Source organism: Nanorana parkeri, unplaced genomic scaffold (genome assembly GCF_000935625.1).
Source record: "Nanorana parkeri isolate BGI_ZX_2015 unplaced genomic scaffold, ASM93562v1 scaffold13, whole genome shotgun sequence".
In the NCBI taxonomy this organism is placed as follows: Eukaryota; Metazoa; Chordata; class Amphibia; order Anura; family Dicroglossidae; genus Nanorana; species Nanorana parkeri.
Window position 1 is genome coordinate 2,419,417 of NW_017306281.1, and position 20,974 is coordinate 2,440,390.

A 20,974-nucleotide genomic window follows, 5' to 3' on the forward strand; every position below is an offset into this window, starting at 1 on the left:
ACTCTTAAGTGAAGTTTACCTCATCTCAGATGTGAAAACTCTGTACCAACAAATGATGCAGACTGTACACAGTAATGACCGAAACCATTTTTATTAGTCTAAACACATATCATGCACTTGCATGAAGGAACTTGGTTACCTTAACATCAGCATTTAAAAATAAAAACCAAAGGGTAGCTTTCTACAGTGGGGCAGTTGCCATAAACAGGGTAGTAAAGTTTGACTGAGGACACACAAAGCTCTTTGAATCCTCGCTCACTTTGGCTATATTGTCTAGAACAGGCACGATGTTAGATCACTTTTTTACTTCTCCAAGGTCATCAATGCTTTCATCATCAACCTGCCAAGAGAAAGGGGGTTTAAAGCAACTTATCAAATAGATTTTTTGTCTTTAATGAAACACAGAGCTTTTCAAACTTTACAAGTGAATTGGAAAACCTGTCCACATATCTCACTTCTGATTGGCAGTGGTCTCACCAATCCATAGAAATAGCATTCAATTGGCTGGGCTAAGCTGTGTTGTGCCCTAGAAAACCTAGGCTCTGTTGTGAAAACCTCATTGGTGTGGGATGTCCGCAACAGGAAAAAGACCCACCAATCCAATCAATCAACAACAGGATCCATGGACAGGTTTGCCACCACTGGCAGAAGATAACCTCAAAATAAATGATTTCAAGATTAAAAGCTGCAGTGCAGACCATATGCTGTTTTTGAGGATGTGTATGAGGGCGGACCTGATATGTGGAAGTGATAAGCAGGTATCAAAGGACTAGTCACCAGTATTGCCTATAGGGTCCCTTCAGCTGATCTTTTACCCGTTACTGACATGCCCTGCCATGCTCTGCACTGTGTTCTCTGTGGTTAGGCAATCTTGGTAGAGGCCTTTGTTTTCTCAAGCCACAGAATAAATTAAGCAGGAGAAGAACGATTCTTGCACCTAAAAAAAAGAACTCAGGGCAAAACGTTTCTTAACCCTTACAGTAGGGCTATAGTAGAGTAGAGACATTACCAAATCTCACTTCAAAGACTAGCAGTGCCACGGTGCCAGACAGACAATCTGATACTGCAAATATACGGCTATGAAGATGATTAAAAAGGGACAGGAAGTGCACTGTTACTCTTCAGGAGGAATTCAAGATAGATCTGTATTTTTTGATTCAGGTCCACTTTAACCCTTTTAATGCCAGTGGTTCACAAACATTTGACAACATACTGGATCATAAAGGATTTGATACACAATTATATAGCTCTCATTTCAGCAAACACACTTTTGTTGGAACACTAAATATCTATCCATCGGTTATCGCTTTTTCAGATCTATTTAGTCTGTACAGATGTTTGGTTTTAAGTTTTTCCTGAAATTATAAGGACTTAAGAAACTAAACAAAGGCATACTTGTTATTTTACACTAACAGGATGCCTTTCCTAGATTTTGGAAAAGGAGGAAGTAGTTTTTTTTTTAACCTCATTTTTAAATGATTTAAAATGTGTTATTTTAAAATTACTTGAATTGATCCCGTCAGTTTTACCATTGTATATATTCTTCCATTCTTAGTCTTCTGCTAAACACACTATAAGATGTTTTATTGCAAGGTATAATGTGGAACCAGAATGGAAGACACACCATATATAAATGTGCTGCTTTAGAAATTCTACATGGTCCAAACACAATGGAAAAATGTAAGGATCCTTAGACACAGGCTGCCTTAGACAACCAGAGAGTGTTGGTTTTGGAAAAACAGAACCTCTGTACTATGAACCTGTAGTTTACAAATTGACAGCAAAATATTTTCAGTACCTAATTCCAATAAAATTGGTTTGTTTTTTAACTCTGTGCCTACTTATTAACAGTAGGGTTTTTTAATAGAAGTGGCTGCATGATCTGGTGCAAATAATATGATCTTTTTTTTTCTTCAAATCAGATAGTTTTTATTCATTTTTGCATAGTTTAAAAGGTGCAGAGAGCATACACAAAAACAAAATAAAAAAAAAAAGAGATAAAACAATAATAAAACGTAATGATTACAGAGCGTATTTCGACAAGAACATACCGCCAGCCAACTGAAAGGCACATTAGATACCGGCTACTGTGAGAGCCTCGTGAACATACTACATAAACTTTACAACTGAGATATCCGACACTCCTCCGTGTAGTCAAGGGTTCTTACATACTAGACAGAGGAATGGGAGGCAGACCACTAATAACACTAGTAAGCAGGTGCGTGAGCCAGTTACTCAGACATGTCCTGTCCACGAAATGTCAAGCATCTATCCCATAGGGAGTGAAACTGGGTCAGGGTACCCCTTTGTTGAAAGGTGATGCGTTCGTAGGCAACAATCCTGTCCAGTTCCACAAGCAACAGATTTAGTGTAGGTGGGGAAGAGGAGATCCACTTACGGACCACTAACCTGGTTGCAGTAAATAGGGCACGTTTAAGGGCCAAGACTGTGTGATAGTTGAGGTCGGTGTCTTCAATAATGTCAAGAATGCACACCAATGGTGAATTGGGTAAGGAGGATGCTTATGATCTTATCCCAGTACCGGACCAGTTTAGGGCATCTCCAGAGCAGCCCTTAGTAATATGCGGAACAAGAATTCAGGGGTACAGTATATTCTATGGAATATAAACAGTTGAGTCAGCCTGTGCGTAGGAGATAGCGAGACCTGAGTAACCCCCTGTAGGACATCCTCCCAGGTATCATCCGACATGGGACCTACATCACCTTCCCTGCACCGCAGAGGGAGAAGAGCAGGTGACTTAAGCAACAGATGGGCATACAGAAAGGAGATAATCCCTTTGGTGTTAGTGGCCAATAATACTGTGTCAAGTATTGGAGTGGGCGAGAACGCAGGAGGACCCCTAAGAAACTGGGACCTTAGGGCATGCACAATCTGGAGGAACTGGAAGTAACACCTACAGGAGAGACCATGGGTATCCACCAAATGTTGGAAATCGCAGAGTTCACCCTCCCGATATAGTCGAGAGACCGATATCACCCCCTTATTAGACCAGTCCACAGTGACCCGGAGAGGGAGAAGTTCCGGGAGGTGGCCATTCTGCCACAGCGGCGTGTACCTGGTGAGGGCAGAAATACCCATTGCAGTTTTAGCCGCATCCCAGATCTGCCCCATAAACCTCACGGTAGGAAAAGTAGAATGAGTTTTAATGTACAGGTCACTGTCCAGGTAATGTAGGGGACTCAGTCCTAAATTATATGATCTTTACATAAAATCTTCTATGATAGGAACTTTGAAAAAATCAAAAAGTCTTTACAGAATTTTTCTGACAAAAAAAAAGCTTTCTGCAGATTTAGACACAGAAGAATCTTTGCATATATATTCCCAGAAAAAAAGAATAACTTTCTTTTTCAAAAAGCAGCTATGAGCGGATCCCGACGTAGATGACGGGATCCGCCCAGCTGCGTGAGTGACAGCTGTCTCTGCCTATCTAGAGGCAGAGCCAGCTGTACCCGCCCCCTCCCCCGTCCGTTCCGCCCGTCAGCGCTGGCAGATCGGAGCGGGGAGAGGGGAATCCAGCCCCTCCCCCTGTCACGGCAGAGAGCCGTGACAGGATCGGGAGGTGAGTGAAACCGGTATGTGTTCGCTCACCCCCCGATCTACTGAGCCGACCTGTGACAGTCTCATTGTCACAGGTCGGCTAGAACTATGAGGTGAGTGGAAATCACTCATCTCATAGTTCTCCTTTAATGTGTACTCTGAAGGCCTGAAACTGGTTAAATATGAGAAATATATAATAGAAATTGATAAACGTGAAAAAGTGTGGCCTCTTCATACCTCTGTGGTGAGGTAATGCGCTGTGGTGCAATGTAGTGCCATTCAGCATGAATGTGTGCTGTCAAGGCACTTGTATTGTTGAGCAACGCATGGCAACACACTAGTGTGCATTGAGCTGTGCTACTGGAAATGTGCCTGCATTATTTGTGGTCTGTTATGGAGCCCACTCAAATGAATGGGCTTCTCTATCACAACGCACGTCAACATAAAACCAACATGCCTGAAAAGCACTGCAGCAGACTGGACTGGTATAAATGGGCCCTTAAAGCTGAACTCTAGCCAGATACAAAAGGGACATATTAATGCATCTACATTTATTTTTGTAAATGCTAACAGTGTAAGTATTTTAATTTGACTTGATATCAGCCTCTTGCAATCCCTAAACAGCACAGCTCAGACTGGAAGTGGCAGAAGGTGTGCTGCAGTTCAATGAGTGTGCTAATAGGAGGAGAGAGCAAGAGCAATCCTAGCAGACACCAGCACACAACAGCCCTTTAATACACCAAAGAACATTGCCAGCAGCATAGTGACCCATACTAGCCAATCTACATTTTATTTTTCCATATCATCTAAATTGAATGCGAGCTATTTTTCTGCCCCAGAAAAGTCAATACGAAAGTAAAACCACAAGAGCTTGATGCACCTAAAAGCAAATTTAAAGTAACTCTAACACATGCCAAAACACCTGATTCTAAGTTTCATGGCTGAGTAGATAAGTCCCCAAAGTAGAATTTTTTGTGCTCTTAGAACAGCAATAATAATTACCTCCGGCCACTTTTCTTGTATTACATCAATAATATCATCTGTGAAGTCTCCCTGAATAATGATTTCGTCCTCCGCCGTCACTGAGGCACCACAGGAGAATTTCTGAGCAAAGAATCTTTGTGCTTCCTTGAGATCTATTTCTGAAAATGAAAAGGGAAGTGACTCTGTATGATATTAAACAATAGTATAGTTATAGTATGTATAGTATAGTATGGTATAGTATGGAAGCTGAACATCCACTCTGGAGTACTTTGACACTTACCAAACGTTGCCAGACCGCAAACCCTTGTCACATATTTCTTCTTCGCTCTAGGAATTTTGGCTATCGTAACCTTCTGAGGTACAGTTTTCTTTTTCTGTTTAATTTGTCCTCTGCCACCTGCACAGTTGTGAAAAAGTGGGTTAGTCAAGACACCCTCCTTTTTGTTAGGGCAACCAGACCCTTTAATATAGGGCCACTATGATCTACAAAGGTTACACACGTTCTGAGGCTGGCTGACATCTAAACCTTCAAACCTCAACGTTTCGCAATAATTCAGCCCCAGAATATCATATCAATCATAAAAGTCCCTGACTAAAGGGCTCACATGGTCACCTTGTTTTATGAAACCTACTAACAAATGTAGAATTCATCTACAACTACTTCTCCATGCCAAGCAAATGTAAAACTCAAGTTCTATACAGTCCTAGAACTATGAGGTGAGTGGTTTCCACTCATCCTCATAGTTAGAGCCGACCTGTGACAAAGAAGCTGTCACAGGTCGGCTCTATTGATCGGGAAGTGAGCAGAAACATTCACCTATCTGCTCACTTCCCGACCGTCTCCAATCCTCCAGCACTGAGTGGAGAACGACCGGGGGAGGGCACAGCTGGCTCTGCCTCTTAACAGGCAAAGCCAGCTGTCACTCACACAGCTGGGTGGATCTCGACAGTAATGGCCGGATCCGTCCCGGCTGCGGCACTCTCAGTATATTGCACTCTCGTGGGCAATAGCCCGCTAAATACTGAGCTTTGGGTCACGGGAGATGGTTAGTATATGTCCTCCCGTGACCCTAAAGAGAACTATAGGGAAAAACACTTACCCCATAGTTCTCTTTTAAAGACATTCTAAAAACAAAACTATACCAAGAACCTCATTGATAACAGAGCAGATAATGCTATCCACTCTCTGTTATACTCGACAGGGTTACTCCATACCTTGGCCTGCATTTTGGGGTCTGTTTATATAATGCAACAGACAGTATGCCAATGAGTTCTCTCTGTCTTAGGCAGCAAAGAGAACTCAATGGAAAAGAGCCAGTCACATGACAGCGCACGTGACAGGTCTCTTCTCCTTGATTTCTTCCCCCTAACACTCACTCCATTCATGTTATTAGTGCTCCACCGACTTTGGAGTAATTTGATGTCTGCAGTGCTGCTGTTTTAAAGCGTGGACCTTAAAGCTGAACTTTAATGACCCCCTGCCCCCCCCAAAAACACTATAAGGGTTAATGCGTCTCATCTAGAAGGAAGAAAAGATTATACTTACCTTATTCCTCACTCCCCCTGCAGCCGGCATTCTGCTCTCCGACATACCGGGTTGTGGGCGGGTCCTCACTCACAATGCAGCACTGTTGGCCCTGCACTGTATGTGATGATAGAGCACCCGGGACCGACAAGAGTGGAGAAGAGAAGGCTTTGGGCGACTAGTTGTGCAGCTGGGATAAAGCCTGCGGGAGCTGGAAAAAGGCAAGTATAGTTCATTTATGTTCCCCCTTGAGACAAAACAGGAATTAACCATTGCAGTATGGTTCTCCCCGGAACCTTAAGGGTTAAATTGTCTAGGGGGAACATAGGAATCAACTATACTTAACTTACTCCTCATCATTTTTTATTTTTCCCATTCGGCTTTCTGAGAAATCAGAGGCTGCCATTTCAACTGTGCCACTTGGAGGTAAGTAAAAGGCCAGAGTGGTTATTAACACACAATTCCCTCTGCTCTCATTTCTTAGGCAGGCAGCACACAGTCGGATTTGTTTCAGATCAATACAATTCACAGACAACTGCATAGGGTAGGGCCTAACTGGTTGGACAGGTTAGGTAGGTCTTCATACTAAATAGCTGTAGATAAACTGTATCTGCCAGATGAAATTTAAAGCATATCAGACTGTGTATGGCCAACTTTGGCCAAAGTGATACATGAAACTAGCCTCAAGGTTCCCATTACACATTATGGCCTCATTCACACTGGCACTCCTGCATTTATCTCCAGAAATTATCTTTTATGCTTCCCAGATCACGTATTCCTTCCTTATACATGTATTTAGTTTCTAATTGGATCCTGGACACAAAGAATTCTATTATCTCTAAAGGCAGCTAAAAAACTGAATGCAGGTAAACACAAAGTCTTAATGATATAATTCAAACTCAGTTACATGTATTCATATGCATTTATAAATGTGCTGTAAATGCCTATAAACACAGGTTTAACATTGCCAGTGTAAATGATGCCTTATTTGCAGCTGCATAACCACAAGTATGCTACTAGAAATGTATAAAACAACAAAATAACAACTAGATTAGACTGAAAGTGAAATTTCCCACAAGTTTGTGATCAATGACAAATGCAAGATTTACCTCTTTTTTGTTTTTTCTTCTCCTCCTCCTCACCAGCTGTCCCTAGGCAATCACCAGCAGATTCCTGATTAGGAGAACTCCCTTTATAGCAACCAAAAATACAGATCATTAGGGGGCGAAGCTGAATTATGCAGTCATGTAAGAAGTAATGTTTTATATTTTACCCCTGGAGCTTCACTGTTCATACTACACTACACCAATACATGTTATTGCACATAAATTGACATCACTCAGATTGAAGAGAACCAAGAGAACATCTTCAAGTTTATGAAGTATAACATTTAAGTGTAATATGAACTGACAACGTTTCTAAACCTTCCCTGCTTTAAAATAAAAAAAAAAATCTTCTCTTCTCACTGAAAAGATTTCTTATCACTTTGTTTGGCATTTCATTCAACACTGCTATCAGGACAGGAGGTAATGGAAAATATCCCCAATCCACCAGAGACAACAGAAGAAGATCCCTTCCCATCCAAAACAAAACATTTTGCTGGAGTTAAAAAACCAAATATACCTTTAGAAGAAAAGTAATGTCGGCTATAAATACTTGTTGTGCATCTTGTTGACAAACTCACTTAAAATTACAATAAACCTGAGCGTGCGTTCATGCAGATGGCTTTTCAATTGCTTAAAAGGAGACCTATGAGGAAAGTGAAATGCACTTACCCCTATAGTTAGGGCCGATGTGTAACACTGCAGCTATCACACGTCGGCTCTACAGATCGACAACTGAGCGATCACAAACCAATGATCACTTAATCCCCGATCTTCTCCCTGCGGAGAGCAGTCTCTGTTCCTCCAGCACTGACTGGAGAAACAGGCAGGGCACAGCTGGCTCTGTCTCTAGATAGTCAGAGCCAGCTGTCAATCAGCTAAAAGGGTGGATCAAGACAATGTTGTCGGGATCTTTCCCGGCTGCAGCGCAGCTCCGTGCTGTCAGCATACAGCTGGCAATAGCCCACTATATGCTCAGTTTATGGTCACAGGAGGACATTAGTAAATTTCCCTGTGTGACTCAAAAGAGAAGCAATGCCAAAAAAGGGTTTAGTCATAGTTCTCTTTTAATAAAAAAGACAGTTTGCAAGTTTGCTCCCATTATAAGAACAATTTTGGCACTGTGCACACACAGCAGTGGAAGATACATGAAAAACAGGAACAGAGGAAAGGAGAACATGGGACTACTTGTCCCAGCACCCCTTTCAGCCAACTAATCGTGTCAGATTCCTTTGGTCAATCATAGGCTTAGGACATAAGTAACCTAAAAGCTGGAATCCTTGGTCACATTGTAGTTGGGAAACTAAGGTAGAATCTGGTCAACCAGCTGACAGGGGAAAACAATTTGGACAGTTCCAGGACTATGGCTTTTGGCTTTCTGAAGAAAACATATACAGCAGTTTATCAGGCAAGTCACAACTACCACCATTGCATAGAACCTGTGTTTAATGTTTGCCTGGCCTTCAGACAGTTTTGAATTTAGGTGGGAATACATCCTATGAAATTTGTATAGAAAGCAATATGGAGGCTGCTTTCATAGACATCTTTCTAATAAGGTACTTGCTTAGCTACTGTGCTTACATAGTGGCTTTAAAACTTTTTGGGTCAGTAACCCAGAAGAAATATGCGATCAGTGAATTCAAAACTAGTCATCTACATAGTTCTGAAGCTACTGCATTAGCAGGACTGTCAGGCAAGTAACATATTCAAGATGAGAGGTCAGCAATGGCAACATCTAGATTTCTCTCAGAACAGGTTTCCTTTAACACAAAGCTTGATATATTTTCACTGCATTTATTAGTTTTCTTTGTGTCTAAAGGCAATATATTTTATATAACAAGCTTTTTGAGTCTGGGTAGAGGCTGACTGCAATGGGATTCCTGTATATACCAAAACAGTGGTACCCATATTAAAAGCCAAACCTGAAATATAGTCAATTAGATCCTGAAAGGTCTATTCAAATGTTACAAATAGTTTTATTACATGCACACAACCGATGTCAACATGTCTTCCCAGTGACCACCTCCTACAGTAAACTGTAGTTCAACTATAATACTTCAATAACTAGAGTGCAGTCTTCTGGTAAGAAAACCCAAGCCAGACAAGTCAATGGGGGAGGTCAGATGAAGGAGTAGTCCAATAAAGGGCAGAGAGCATTTTAGGCATGGTGAACCCAACTTCCATAAGGAAATGAATAAGACAGAAAAATGATTGTTCCCCCAAGGCTGACACCCCCATCAGAAAAAAAGAAGCCTTGACTGACAGATTTGTGTTCTGCTGTTTCTCCACCAACTAGTAGATTCCCCAACGACGTTCTTGAGAGAGTTTATAAAGCTTGTACATGTACATCTCACCTAATGTAAGTTTTGCAAACTCGTTTGGGAAATTCTTCTCAAGCCACTGTCTGCACTTTGTTACATCTGGCATGTATTCACAGTACTAGAACAAGAGGGATACAATAAGTGAATCGGACATAAAATACACAACTAAATAAATGGCAAGCAGCAGTGAACAAACTTCTTTTTCTCAGGGATGTAATAATACTTTCAACATGTTGAAGAACGTGGCATTTAGTCCTAGAGGAGCAGCTTCCCATGGCAGGTCACAGACTATGCTAAGTTTTTTAACTGGAAATATTTGACACGGCAATTAATTATATCAAATTAATATCATTTCAAAATCCCAGAGGAAAAAAAACCCGGAAGGAAAGAAAAAAATGATAATATTTTAAAGAGGTTCTACGGAAGATCATTTATATGGAATGAAGGAGGGAGTTGTTCACCGATTTACACCCCTTTCCTTAAAGGGACACTAAACTCAGGAGTTAAACCTTAAGGCCTCATTCACACACAACGCGAGCAAAATTGTATATTGCGTATATACGAGCATATATGTGTGCACTATTTGCATTCCCAGAATTCCTAATAGAAATGTTAATGAACTGTACGCACGTACGTGTAAACATGCGCGTAAAATACGCATAAATACGCTGCCCGGACGCATCTTGGTTCCATTCCGTTTTTGTGCATGTTTATGCTGCGCAGATATACGGCTCCATATGCGGCTATGTGTATGGAGCCATTTATTTGCATATGGTACTATACGCACGTACATGCGCGGCAATGTGACTGAGGCCTAAAATGCAGTGACTGAGGCCTTAAAGGAGAACTATGGGGTTAAGTCTTTTCCCCATAGTTCTCCTTAGGCTAACGGGAGGACACAAACTAGCGTCCTCCCGTCACCCTAGGCTCAGTATACCGCGAGCTATAGCTCGCGGTATACTGAGCCTAGGGTGACGGGAGGACGCTAGTTTGTGTCCTCCCGTTAGCCTAAGGAGAACTGAGACGCCGCAGTATACCGCGAGCAGCTACTCGCGGTATACAGAGATGCCGCAGCAGAAGCGGATCCCGACAATTGTGCCGGGATACGCCCAGCTACGTGACTGACAGCTGGCTCTGCCTATCTATAGGCAGAGCCAGCTGTACACTTTGTATCTGTGTATCACTCGGCTGCAGATCCTCAAATCATCTATGAATTCATGTTGACACGGTCCTTCCTTCTGGAGGGTGGCTGCTTTTGTTACCCATGGTCTCTGCGTGTGTGTTGTAAAGAAGCCACCACTGCCAACCTGCGCTGGGTCATGGCTGGCTGACAGCCGAGGCCGGTGTTTCCTCTGCCAGCCATAACCCAGCGCAGGTTGGCAACCGCGGTCCGCACAGAACCGCAACTTGGCCGTGTCCAGACCATGGTTTGCCATAAAATGACCCCTGCTCTAGAGCAGTGGTTCTCAACCTGTGTAACCTCAGGACCCACATTTGTCCTTGGTCATTAAGTTGCGACCCAAGCTCGTTCCGGTATGGACGATTGAACTGTGGGCGGGAGGTGCGTTTGGGGTGGCATTCAAATTAATGGCAACACACCTCCCACACCAGAGCGCATAGTAGATGCAATTTCATGGTACAGTGCATTAATGGCACAAGACTGTGCGATTAACGCACAGTACTAGTGTGAACGGGCCCTCAAAAACAATGACAGATGCACACAACCGCAGACAACCTCACACACATACACTCCCTTTTTTTCACGATCTGCCCTGTCTCTCTACGTTACAAGAACTGGATTGGATCCTCAGCCTGGGGTCCAGTGTGTGCTGCTCTGCTGTGACGGAGCTCCATCCATATGCGCATTGCTTGTACAGCTCCCTTGCGCGCCCTGTAGAAATGTCGGGAGCCCGAATGTGACGTCACTCTGGTCCAGGCACCTCTACAGGACATGCGAGGAAGCTGTAAACAATGCACGTATGGATGCAGCTCCCTCACGGCCATAGCTCCAGGCCACCCAACCTTAAGCTGACACTCGGAGCCGAGCAGCATATGAATGGCTGCTTGGCGCGAGAACCGACAGTGCTGCGCTAAGGGGAGCCTGAGAAGCTTCTCGCCTAGAAAAGCGGAAGGCACGCAGCGACCCACCGAACACTGGGTCGTGACCCACTTTTGGGTCACGACCCACCAGTTGAGAACCACTGCTCTAGAGGATACCAAGCTTGCCCAGCCTGTAGAACTCCTCATACTGAATATAAACTGACAGAACTCTTTCTCTCCAGAATACAGTGTGTGTAAATTCCTCTTGAAAATACCCCATCTTCTCTTATGTGGTGATGGAGTGGCTACCGAAAAAAGAATGAGGTTCACCTGTACTACTGAATACCACAGTGTATGTTCAGATTTATATTATTTCAAACAGCTCTGTGCTACTAATAAAACTCAAAACAAACAGAAAAAAAATCCTTCTAGGAGTATATCTAATATGTGTAGGGTAATAGGTGTTTGCATATGTACATGCATCTTATCGTATGTATGTGTATGCTGCATGTGTGCATGATTTTACATTTTTTTCCCCCTTTTCAGTTATTTGACTTCATTATTTATTTACACTTAACTTTATTTTTGTCCCAAGGGGACTGATATGCCTTATGTGACAATATATACAGATAGTGACAAAATCTTTTTACATAGACCCAATGAAGTCCAGCAGAAGTGATCAGATGGCTTTCCAGACATCTGAAATCACATCTACTTAAAATGGAAAAGGAAGCTGTTAAACTAGGGTCTCATCGAGTGCCTAAAAGTTCACTCATCACTTCAATTAAAATTATGTGCAGCGCTCCAATCAATAAAATATGTAAAACACTGGAAACACATTTTGTGTATGTATTTTATTTTTACAAGAGTAGCGTGGGGATTTTACACATTTTTATCACTACAAGTGACTGTCACCTGACACAGACAAGACACCTACCTAGCACTGGAGGCTGCAACTAACTGAATACTGCAAGCAGTACAAGTTCCAGGTCCGATCCCTTCATAATGCTTCACAGGTGGGATCTTTTCAGAAACAGCATCCTGACAGCAAAGCTTTAAAGAGACACTATCGCCTTACCAATGTAGGTCAAGGAGACCGCTCCTTCCTCCTCTGCAGCAATCCACAACAATACTCTGCAATTCTGATATGGAGGAGCATTTGATCTGCTCCCTATTTATGTGTTCAGGTCTAGCAGCTAATTGATAGGCCTAGTCACATAATCTGGTCTTCTTTACAAAGGAGGCGGGCTTCTTTACAAAGACACTGCCACTTTAAATCTGGTCACACCAAGAGGTTCAGACTGACATTGTGTGCCGTTATAACTTTACTATTAACCACCACTGGAGAATAATGTAGCTTACCTCTAATGGCAAAGAACACACTGTAAAGGAAAACAAAAATAATGCAAGTTAAACAGATATTTTAGCTTGGAAAATAATAAAACATAAGTATCTCAAAAAAACAACTGAATAGAAGTAGTCAGAGAAAACTAAGGAAACTACAGCGAAGGGAGTGATGTGGAGAAATACCCATGGATACAATTGTTTCCAAATGCCACTCTCACTCCATACGGTCTTAGAACATAAAAGTACCGGTGGTGCTCGCACGGATGGCGCCGTGCAAACACTAGGAGTAATCATAGGGATTCACCAGCACACACAAGAAGTTTAAATATCAATATTTCGTTGATATATTTGTGAAAATGTCACATCATGTCATCAAAGGCTAATGTTTCGTGACCTCGCAGGGTCGCCTTTGACGACATAATGGGACATTTTTCACAAATAAATATATCTACAAAACATTGATATTTAAACTTCTTGCGTGTGCCAGTGAATCCCTGTGAATACACATGGATACAGACGTGAACAGATTTATTGGCACCCTAACAACTCATTGAAACAGTGTGAAGTGATTAAATCAAAAGCAATCGTCTCATCTATATCTGCATGCCTTAAGTATGACAAAGCAAAGAAAGTGCGAAAAGATATTGGTTATTACTTATTACATAAAAATATACTAAAATGACTTGGACAGAGTTGGAAAGATTATGAAGGATTGAACCATAATGGTATTTTAAAACTAAATGTTTCTGTAATTAGTATCACACAACTTCAGGTCTTGTAATCAGTCAGTCTATAGAAATTAAGAAAAGGAGTCACTCTGCTGTTTGGTATCATTGTGTGCACCACACTGAAAATGGACCACAGAAAGCAAAGGTGAGAGTTATCTGAGGAGATCAGAAAGACAATAATAGTTCAGCATGTCAAAGATATAGGACCATCTCCAAGCAGCTTAATGTTCCGGTGACTACAGTTTCAAATATCATTAAGAAGTTTAAGGTCCATAAGAGAGTAGCTAACTTCCCTAGATGTGACCACGAGAGGAACATTGACCCCCATACTCGAGAGAAAGATAGAGCAAGTGGTAAACAAAGAGCCAAGAAAAACTTCTGAACAGATGCAAGCTGAGCTGCACTGAACTTTAGCTGAAGCTGAACTTTAAGGTCACAGTACATCAGTGTCTGACTGCACCATCTGTCGCTTTTTGAGTGACTGTGGGCTGAAATGAAGACTTCCCTGTTGAAGGAAAAACATACAACCAGACTGGAATTGTCCATTGGATAGGTGGGACAAAACTAGAGCAAGTTCTATGTTCGTTCACGGGTGATAAAATTAAGCTTTCAAAGAAAGGAACAGGTACTTACTGTGAAACATGGAGGAGGCTCGTCAGGTTTTGGGGCTGCTTTTCTACATTTGGCACAGGGTGACTTGAAATTTTGTACAAGGCACAATGAAGTCTCAAGACTATCAATTAATTCTAGAGTGAAACATACTGTCCAGTGTAAAGGTGCCTATACACTGTGCGATTATCGCACGATAATCGCGGGAAATCCCGCTATCGTACGATAATCGCAAAGTGTATGGAAGGCGTGCAACCTTTTATACTGTACGGTCGCACGTCTTTTGTCTAAGGAGCACGCTAGAAAACCAGCCGAGAATCGTACGATTTTTGGCTGGTTTTTAGCATGATCGTAAGATTAATGCCGCACGGGCCGGTGTGTGCACGCGCACACTGCCCATTCAGCATTGCGGTCATCGGAAGCCCGCCGCTCAGGGGGGCGGGCTTGCGATGATCGCAAGTACGATCTGCCTGTCCAAGATGGGCAGATCGTATGTTTTTTTAATTACTTTACAACCATCGCAAGACTAAGGTCTTGCGATGGTTGTAAAGTGTATGGCCATTGGCCACCTTAAGAAAGCTCTGTCTCAGGTGCAGGTCATTGGTCCTCCAACAGGATAATGACCCAAAACACACAGCTAAAAGCACCCAAAAGCAAAACACTCTATATGAAGCCTATAGATCATCACATGGAAAATGCTGAAACATGCGGTCTGGAGAAGGCACCCTTCAAACCTGAGAGGAGTAGTTTGCCTAAGAAGAGTGGCCCAAACCATCTTTTGAAGGTGCAGAAGTCTCACTGAGTACTACAGAAATTACTTATTTGCAGTGACTGCTTCTAAAGCTTGTGCAACAAAATATTAGGTTAAGAGTTCCATCATTTTTGTCCATGCCATTTTCATTCGTCTTATGTCAAATATTACCGTATGTTGAATCAAGAATCAAAAATCAAAAGTGAAGTCTGATTTGTATTAAATATGGAACATCAATGGAGGATGCCAATGAATTTGGTCAGTTTCAAGTTATTTCAGAGAAACTTGTGGATTCTTCTTTTTTCATGGAAGGGTACCAACTAATTAGTCCACGTCTGTATTTAACAACGGAAATGCTTTGTACATTCCATAGCCAATCCACATTCACAAGGTCTGTCTACTAGTATAACTCTCCACAATTAGCATTGGAAGTGCCGGCAGGGTTACATTTGCTAAACGACAAAAGGAAAACTAAAACCAAGTACCCAGGGGCACAGGGCGAACCTCTGCAAATGATATGGCCCCTTTCATACAATCAGGAGGGAATCCATGCACGGATTTCCCCCTGATTAGAATGGATGTCACCAACGTGACATCCATGCAGTCTTTTCTCCAACTTGCCTTGAAGGAAAAAAAAAATGACATTACTGGACCCATGTTAGTGTATGGGCAGCCGGATCTAAGTGGACGGGTTTCTGTTTATGTCCGGTTATCCTGGAACCGACACGATCAGGTCTGGCAAGACGGATCTCAGATTCGTTTGCTTTTTCAGACTTGCCCAGAGAGGAGGGGTAACCAGATGCAAAAAGATGCCCGTTTGTTTAGATCTGGCTGCCCATACATTGACAATGGGCTTCCAATCAGGTACGCCAGAAAAAGGGGCCTTAATCAAGGAAAATCATACTCAGATCATAAAATATTTACACAAAAAGTTTCATTTACAGAGCTACAAAGAAAAGAAGAATAAAGAGAGAAGCAAATATAAGAGAAAACATGTTACTAGTCAAGTATAATATTTGAAAATAGTTGTCAGGATCAGACTATATGACTGCTCCATCTCGCATCCAAGTTCAGTGCTGGTACTCTATTTATGTGTTTGCGGCACATCGGTGTGTTAACCACCTTAGAGCAATTTGTTTTAATTTTTGCACACACAGACTAAAAATCGGAATTTTTAAATAGAAAATGACTGTAAATCCCCAAATACTTATATATTTTCTGAAAGCAGAGGTACTGTAGAATAAACACATGGTAGCTGCATTTTTGCACGATATTTGTGCAAATGTTTACCAAATCGATATTTTTTAGGAACAAAAAACAATATAATACCCAATTTTTTGTGTGCAAATGTTTATTAAATCAATATTAAAAAACAAAAACACACACAGTATAATACCCAATTTTTTGGGGGAAAATAAAAGACGGGGTCATGTCGCGTAAACAGATACCAAACATGTCACGCGTTCAAATTTTGTGCGCCCGTGCAACATTGAAAAACGAAGGTATTCAAAATTGTCCACAGGCAATGCTTTAAACCTGAGCAACGAATTGTAGCCCTATAATTATTGCTCTCACTCCGACATTCACGTCGATACCCAACATGTCTTCCGAAATCATGTTTACGAAGGCGGGCGTGTTTATTCGCACATGGCAGGGTGGTTTAATTATTTTTATTTATTCATTACTTTAACTTTTTTTTTTCACTTAACTTTATTGCTATCACAAAGGGGAAAATTAAGCCCCTATGTGATAACGGTTGGAGGTGACAGGTTCTCTTTATGGAGACATCTGGGATCTATTAGACACCTGAGGTCTCTCCTGCCCTGCAATACAGACCATCAAACACAGAAATTTGCTTGATCGCTTGTGTAACTGGCACTTGAGCCGACTTCTGAGAGTGAGCACAGAGCTCCCTGCTTTATTCGTCTCAGATCAGGGAGCGGACGATCCTAGGTCTGCCCCCACTCTCCATCATGACCCCATCTGTCGTGGTCCCAGGCCCCCAGAGGGGCGGGGCACCGTGAAAACCACGGTGGGGAAAGGGTTTTGGGGCAGCACATTAGCAGGCTGCTACAAGTGATCTGGGTGAATGTACAGCCACCCACATTACTTGTAATTAACAAGCATCTCCTGCTGAAAAAGATGATAGCAAGACCATGGCTGCAGCTGCCATGATCTTGGTATAATCACTGCAAGATCAGAACATACAAGTATGTCACATATGGCGCTGAAGTGGTTATAATGCATTCCAACAAAAAACTTGTTGCCTGTAATTCATTACCAAAGTTCCTCAAAGATCACAACAAGGACTCTACAGGCCCATTTTCACAGAGGGTTTTAAGCTCTTCTACTGCTTGTTCAGAATACATAATTACAAGTGTGCAGCACACCTCAACACATGCGTTAACACCAAGAGTAGTTTGAACTGGCCCTCAAGAACCTATTGGTCCCAAATAATGATCAGCTTTGGCACACAGGAACCCATTTCCGAGAGAAAAGATCACACAACCTGCCAAGTTCATACCTCCACAGTAAAGGACTTTCATTGGATAGTCTCCATCCACCTTGGGAATTCTAGATTCTGCCTTCAAATCTGATATTGGCTCTGGATTCTCAGCTGCTGTATTAGCCATCTCAGAGATTCTGAAAAACAAGTCATTAAATGTCACTTTTATAGTAAAATGCTAAATATACGACATTGTCCTGTCATTTGTTTTGTGATAGTGCATCACATCTCTGCTAAAAACATGCAATTATACCCACACGACAAAAAGGTGTATATTATTTATTATAAAGAAAAAGAGCAGACACTTGCAATAATGGGCCTGACTGGTGTGAATGGGACCTTATACCAACAAATAATGAGAATCAAAAAACCGGAGATTTCTTTCAGACCAAAGGAAGATTTGTGGTAGCGAGATCACCTTACTAAAGTGGCAGGCGACTGCTACACATATAGCTGCATGTAGTAGCGATTGATCCCACAAATTTAGAGTATTGCGCAATCATTAGTGATATATTCCTCCTACATACTACCCTTGATTGTTTATGTACCAATCAAACGCTAATTAATAGTAATTTTAGTTGCCCAATTAAACTAACAAGAATCAATGTGTGCCCAGCCTTAAACAAGAGAAAAACTAAATCTACCCTTTACCAGGGTCAGGTATAGTATTAATAAAAAAGATCCAAGGGCCAAGGAATGCTTGGGGTAACATATCCCCTTACAACTATTCTTACAATGACAAAACTGTTTTCTGCGCTCCAGTGCAGTAGAATCAGCCAAAACTACAGGAAGGAGGGAGGGAGAAAGGAGGAGTAGGGAGCAGGCTTTCCTTTTTGTGTCTGTGGAGTAATTGATGCACCACACTCCAGACCAGAATCCCATAGAACAAGTGGGTACTGGTATTACCTGCGGATGGCACCGCGCAAATTACAGGAATATTGAAAAAGTCATCCGCACTCCAAGGTCAAATGTGCTAAACGTCCTTTTTTTTAAGACGCTAGGCAAACATTGTGACAGTGCAATAAGCAATGTTTCGCAACCGAACATGGTCCCTTTATCAGGCAAACACACTGAAGCAGACTAAATCTGCAGCAGCTGTGCATGGCAACCAATCAGCTTCTCCGGTTAAGATTTGAAAAGGAAAGCGAGACGCTGATTGGTTGCCATGCACAGCTGCTGCAGATTTTGATAAATTCTTTTCAGTGTGTTTACCTGATGAAGGGACCATGTTCGGTTCCAAAACATTGCTTATTGCACTGTGTCACTAGGTTTGCCTAAAAAGGACGTTTAGCACATTTGACCTTGGATTGCAGATGACTTTTTCAATATTCTGGTTTGTTGAGACACACACACCTTACTACACAAGGGTGACTCCATAGGACCCTGCAATGGAAAGGAGCCACCCTAAAACAGGATATCTGGGCCAGTGCTCCAGGGACCAGCTGATTCTGTAGGAAAATAAAACTTTAATCATCAAGGAGCAGCATCCATTGTAAGTGATTTCATCAGCATTTGAAATCGCTTAAAAAAACCTTTTGAATGTAATATCATTTTAAGGGGTTATGCCCTCGCTTTGTGGTGAACCCCACTGGTTTCCTGCTGTGTCTGCAGGAAGTGAAGGAAAATCTCCACAAAGGGTCATAAACAGAAGGAAGATGGACAGGGGTCTTAACCACTCTCTACGGTGAAAAAAAAAGTTTTAATTTACATACATTTCAATCATAACATGACCAGTCGAAATGTCACTTTACTGCTTCAGAATACAATACACATTTCATTGATGTTATAACAAGTATCAGATCATAAAAAAACAGCCCTGCTTCTTTTAGGGCCCATTCACACTGTTGCGATGTGGTAACATGCGTTGGTGTGATGCAGTGCCATTCATTCTCAGTGGTAGTACACTGCTGAACGTGAAGGGTGGGGTTTTGTTTTTTTTGCCATAATGTGTAAACACAGAATACTTACACATTATGGCGCACTTACCTTACAAGTGTGCCCTCCTCCAGCGCTGTCAGATCCCTCTTTGGTCCTCCGCTGCCACCAATTCCAGGTGTTGTGAGAATCCTCTTGGGTCATGGATGATGTAACTTCTCCGCATGCGCACAGGAGTTACATCCTCCCCGGCACCCGGCCCATTTATAGCATCTTAGAGACGCCATGAATGAGATCAATACACTGCATGGCTCATGCACCGTACAGTGTAGACAACTGCCAGGAGAAAGTGGAAGATTATTTTTGGCAGAAGAGACCTACCTACTTTTTTTTCAACTGGATTTTTGTTTTAATGGTACCCCAACGTCACCAACATATGCTGTGGTGTGTGCATCGGAAAGAATACTGCATTTCTGTTTCTCTGTCTGTTCTGGTGCATCAGAAGCCCATTCATTTGAATGAGTTGCCTTTACGTGTGTTGACAGCAAGGTTTGAATGAGTCCCCATTGTGTAAATTTGGGTGTGTGGGTATTTTATACATCTGTGCCTTCAGTGCCCAATTGCTGCTCTTTTAAATCCAAGTAAGCCACTATAAAGTCACAGCGCAGTGGCCTGACAGGCATGCTGGGACTTATAGCTCACCAACATCTGGCCAGTTCCAGGTTGCTGTATAATTTCATCCTATAATCACAATTTCTCTAGGGACAAACTGCCATCCCAGGTCTTCCAGGCCTTTGTAGGGGTTAAGTTAGGACAAGCACCGGGGGCACAATTACAAGGCCTGGTGAGCCCTTCCAGGCCTGTAGATGTGGCCCGTCCTCAGGCTTCCCTACCCTTAGTATGTACACGGTGTGCTCCTATTCATGCTGGGCCTGATGCAGTCTGGAATCTCTATGTAGGCTCATATGCCAATGACAGGGAGCAGCAGGCAGTACAAGGTGCTCGTTCCCCTCCTCTCTCATTGTGATCTGCATGAACTATCTGCTGTCATCATACATGCCGTTCATTACCCAACAAGCCCGGCGCCACCGTCCTCTTAGCCCTAGGATCCCGTTCACATGCAGATCACCGCCCCGTCCCCACGCCGGGGAAGCCGTCAAATGCTGCTGCACCAGTGCACTCGCCACTTCCGTCGCCGTAACCAGTGTCAGCTTACTTCCTGCCGCCATCTTGGTACACCCATTGAGTACGAAAAATCGCTGTATTAACCTGGTTATCTTTTGGTTTCAGTGTGGTGGTTAAAGAATAGAGTGCAATGTTAAAACAACAAAATCTAGCACACGGCGGTTCTCTATACTGGCAGGCTGGTCGTGTCCTGTATGTCAGAATACTGCCTGTATGGGAATGAGGGAAGCTTATTAGCACACATTATGTAGAGAGAGAGAGCACACCCCTGTTTTGTGAATCTAAAACATGTTTTGGGGATTAGAATAAAAAAAATAAAAGCCCAGCTAAAGTTTTTTTTTTTTTTGTTATAGATCAGTTTTTGTTGCAATATTCACTTTTAATCTTTAAATTGTTCTGTGCAGTACTTGGTCTTTGCCACTAGATGTCCTCAGTCTTTCA

At 42.3% G+C, this 20,974-nt stretch overlaps 1 protein-coding gene across 1 annotated transcript; it reads right to left on the reverse strand.

The window, feature by feature from the left end:
• Positions 1-72: 72 nt before the first annotated feature.
• On the reverse strand, positions 73-20,576 carry DENR (density regulated re-initiation and release factor). Its single transcript, XM_018557065.1, has 8 exons — positions 20,419-20,576; positions 17,492-17,610; positions 12,895-12,914; positions 9,526-9,610; positions 7,178-7,258; positions 4,824-4,940; positions 4,562-4,701; positions 73-340 (listed from the first exon to the last, which is right to left on the reverse strand). Exons 2-8 carry the CDS (start codon positions 17,598-17,600, stop codon positions 296-298), a joined length of 597 nt encoding a protein of 198 aa, XP_018412567.1. The 5' UTR covers positions 17,601-17,610; positions 20,419-20,576; the 3' UTR covers positions 73-295.
• Between the last annotated feature and the right edge of the window lie 398 nt (positions 20,577-20,974).

Coding starts and splice junctions, on each gene's coding strand:
- DENR (XM_018557065.1), bottom strand. CDS start 17,600: ATGGCTAATACAGCAGCTGAGAATCCAGAGCCAATATCAGATTTGAAG. Junction 12,915..17,491: donor GAAAGTCCTTTACTGTGGAG/GTATGAACTTGG, acceptor TTTCCTTTACAG/TGTGTTCTTTGCCATTAGAG. Junction 341..4,561: donor TACAAGAAAAGTGGCCGGAG/GTAATTATTATT, acceptor TTCTCTTGGCAG/GTTGATGATGAAAGCATTGA.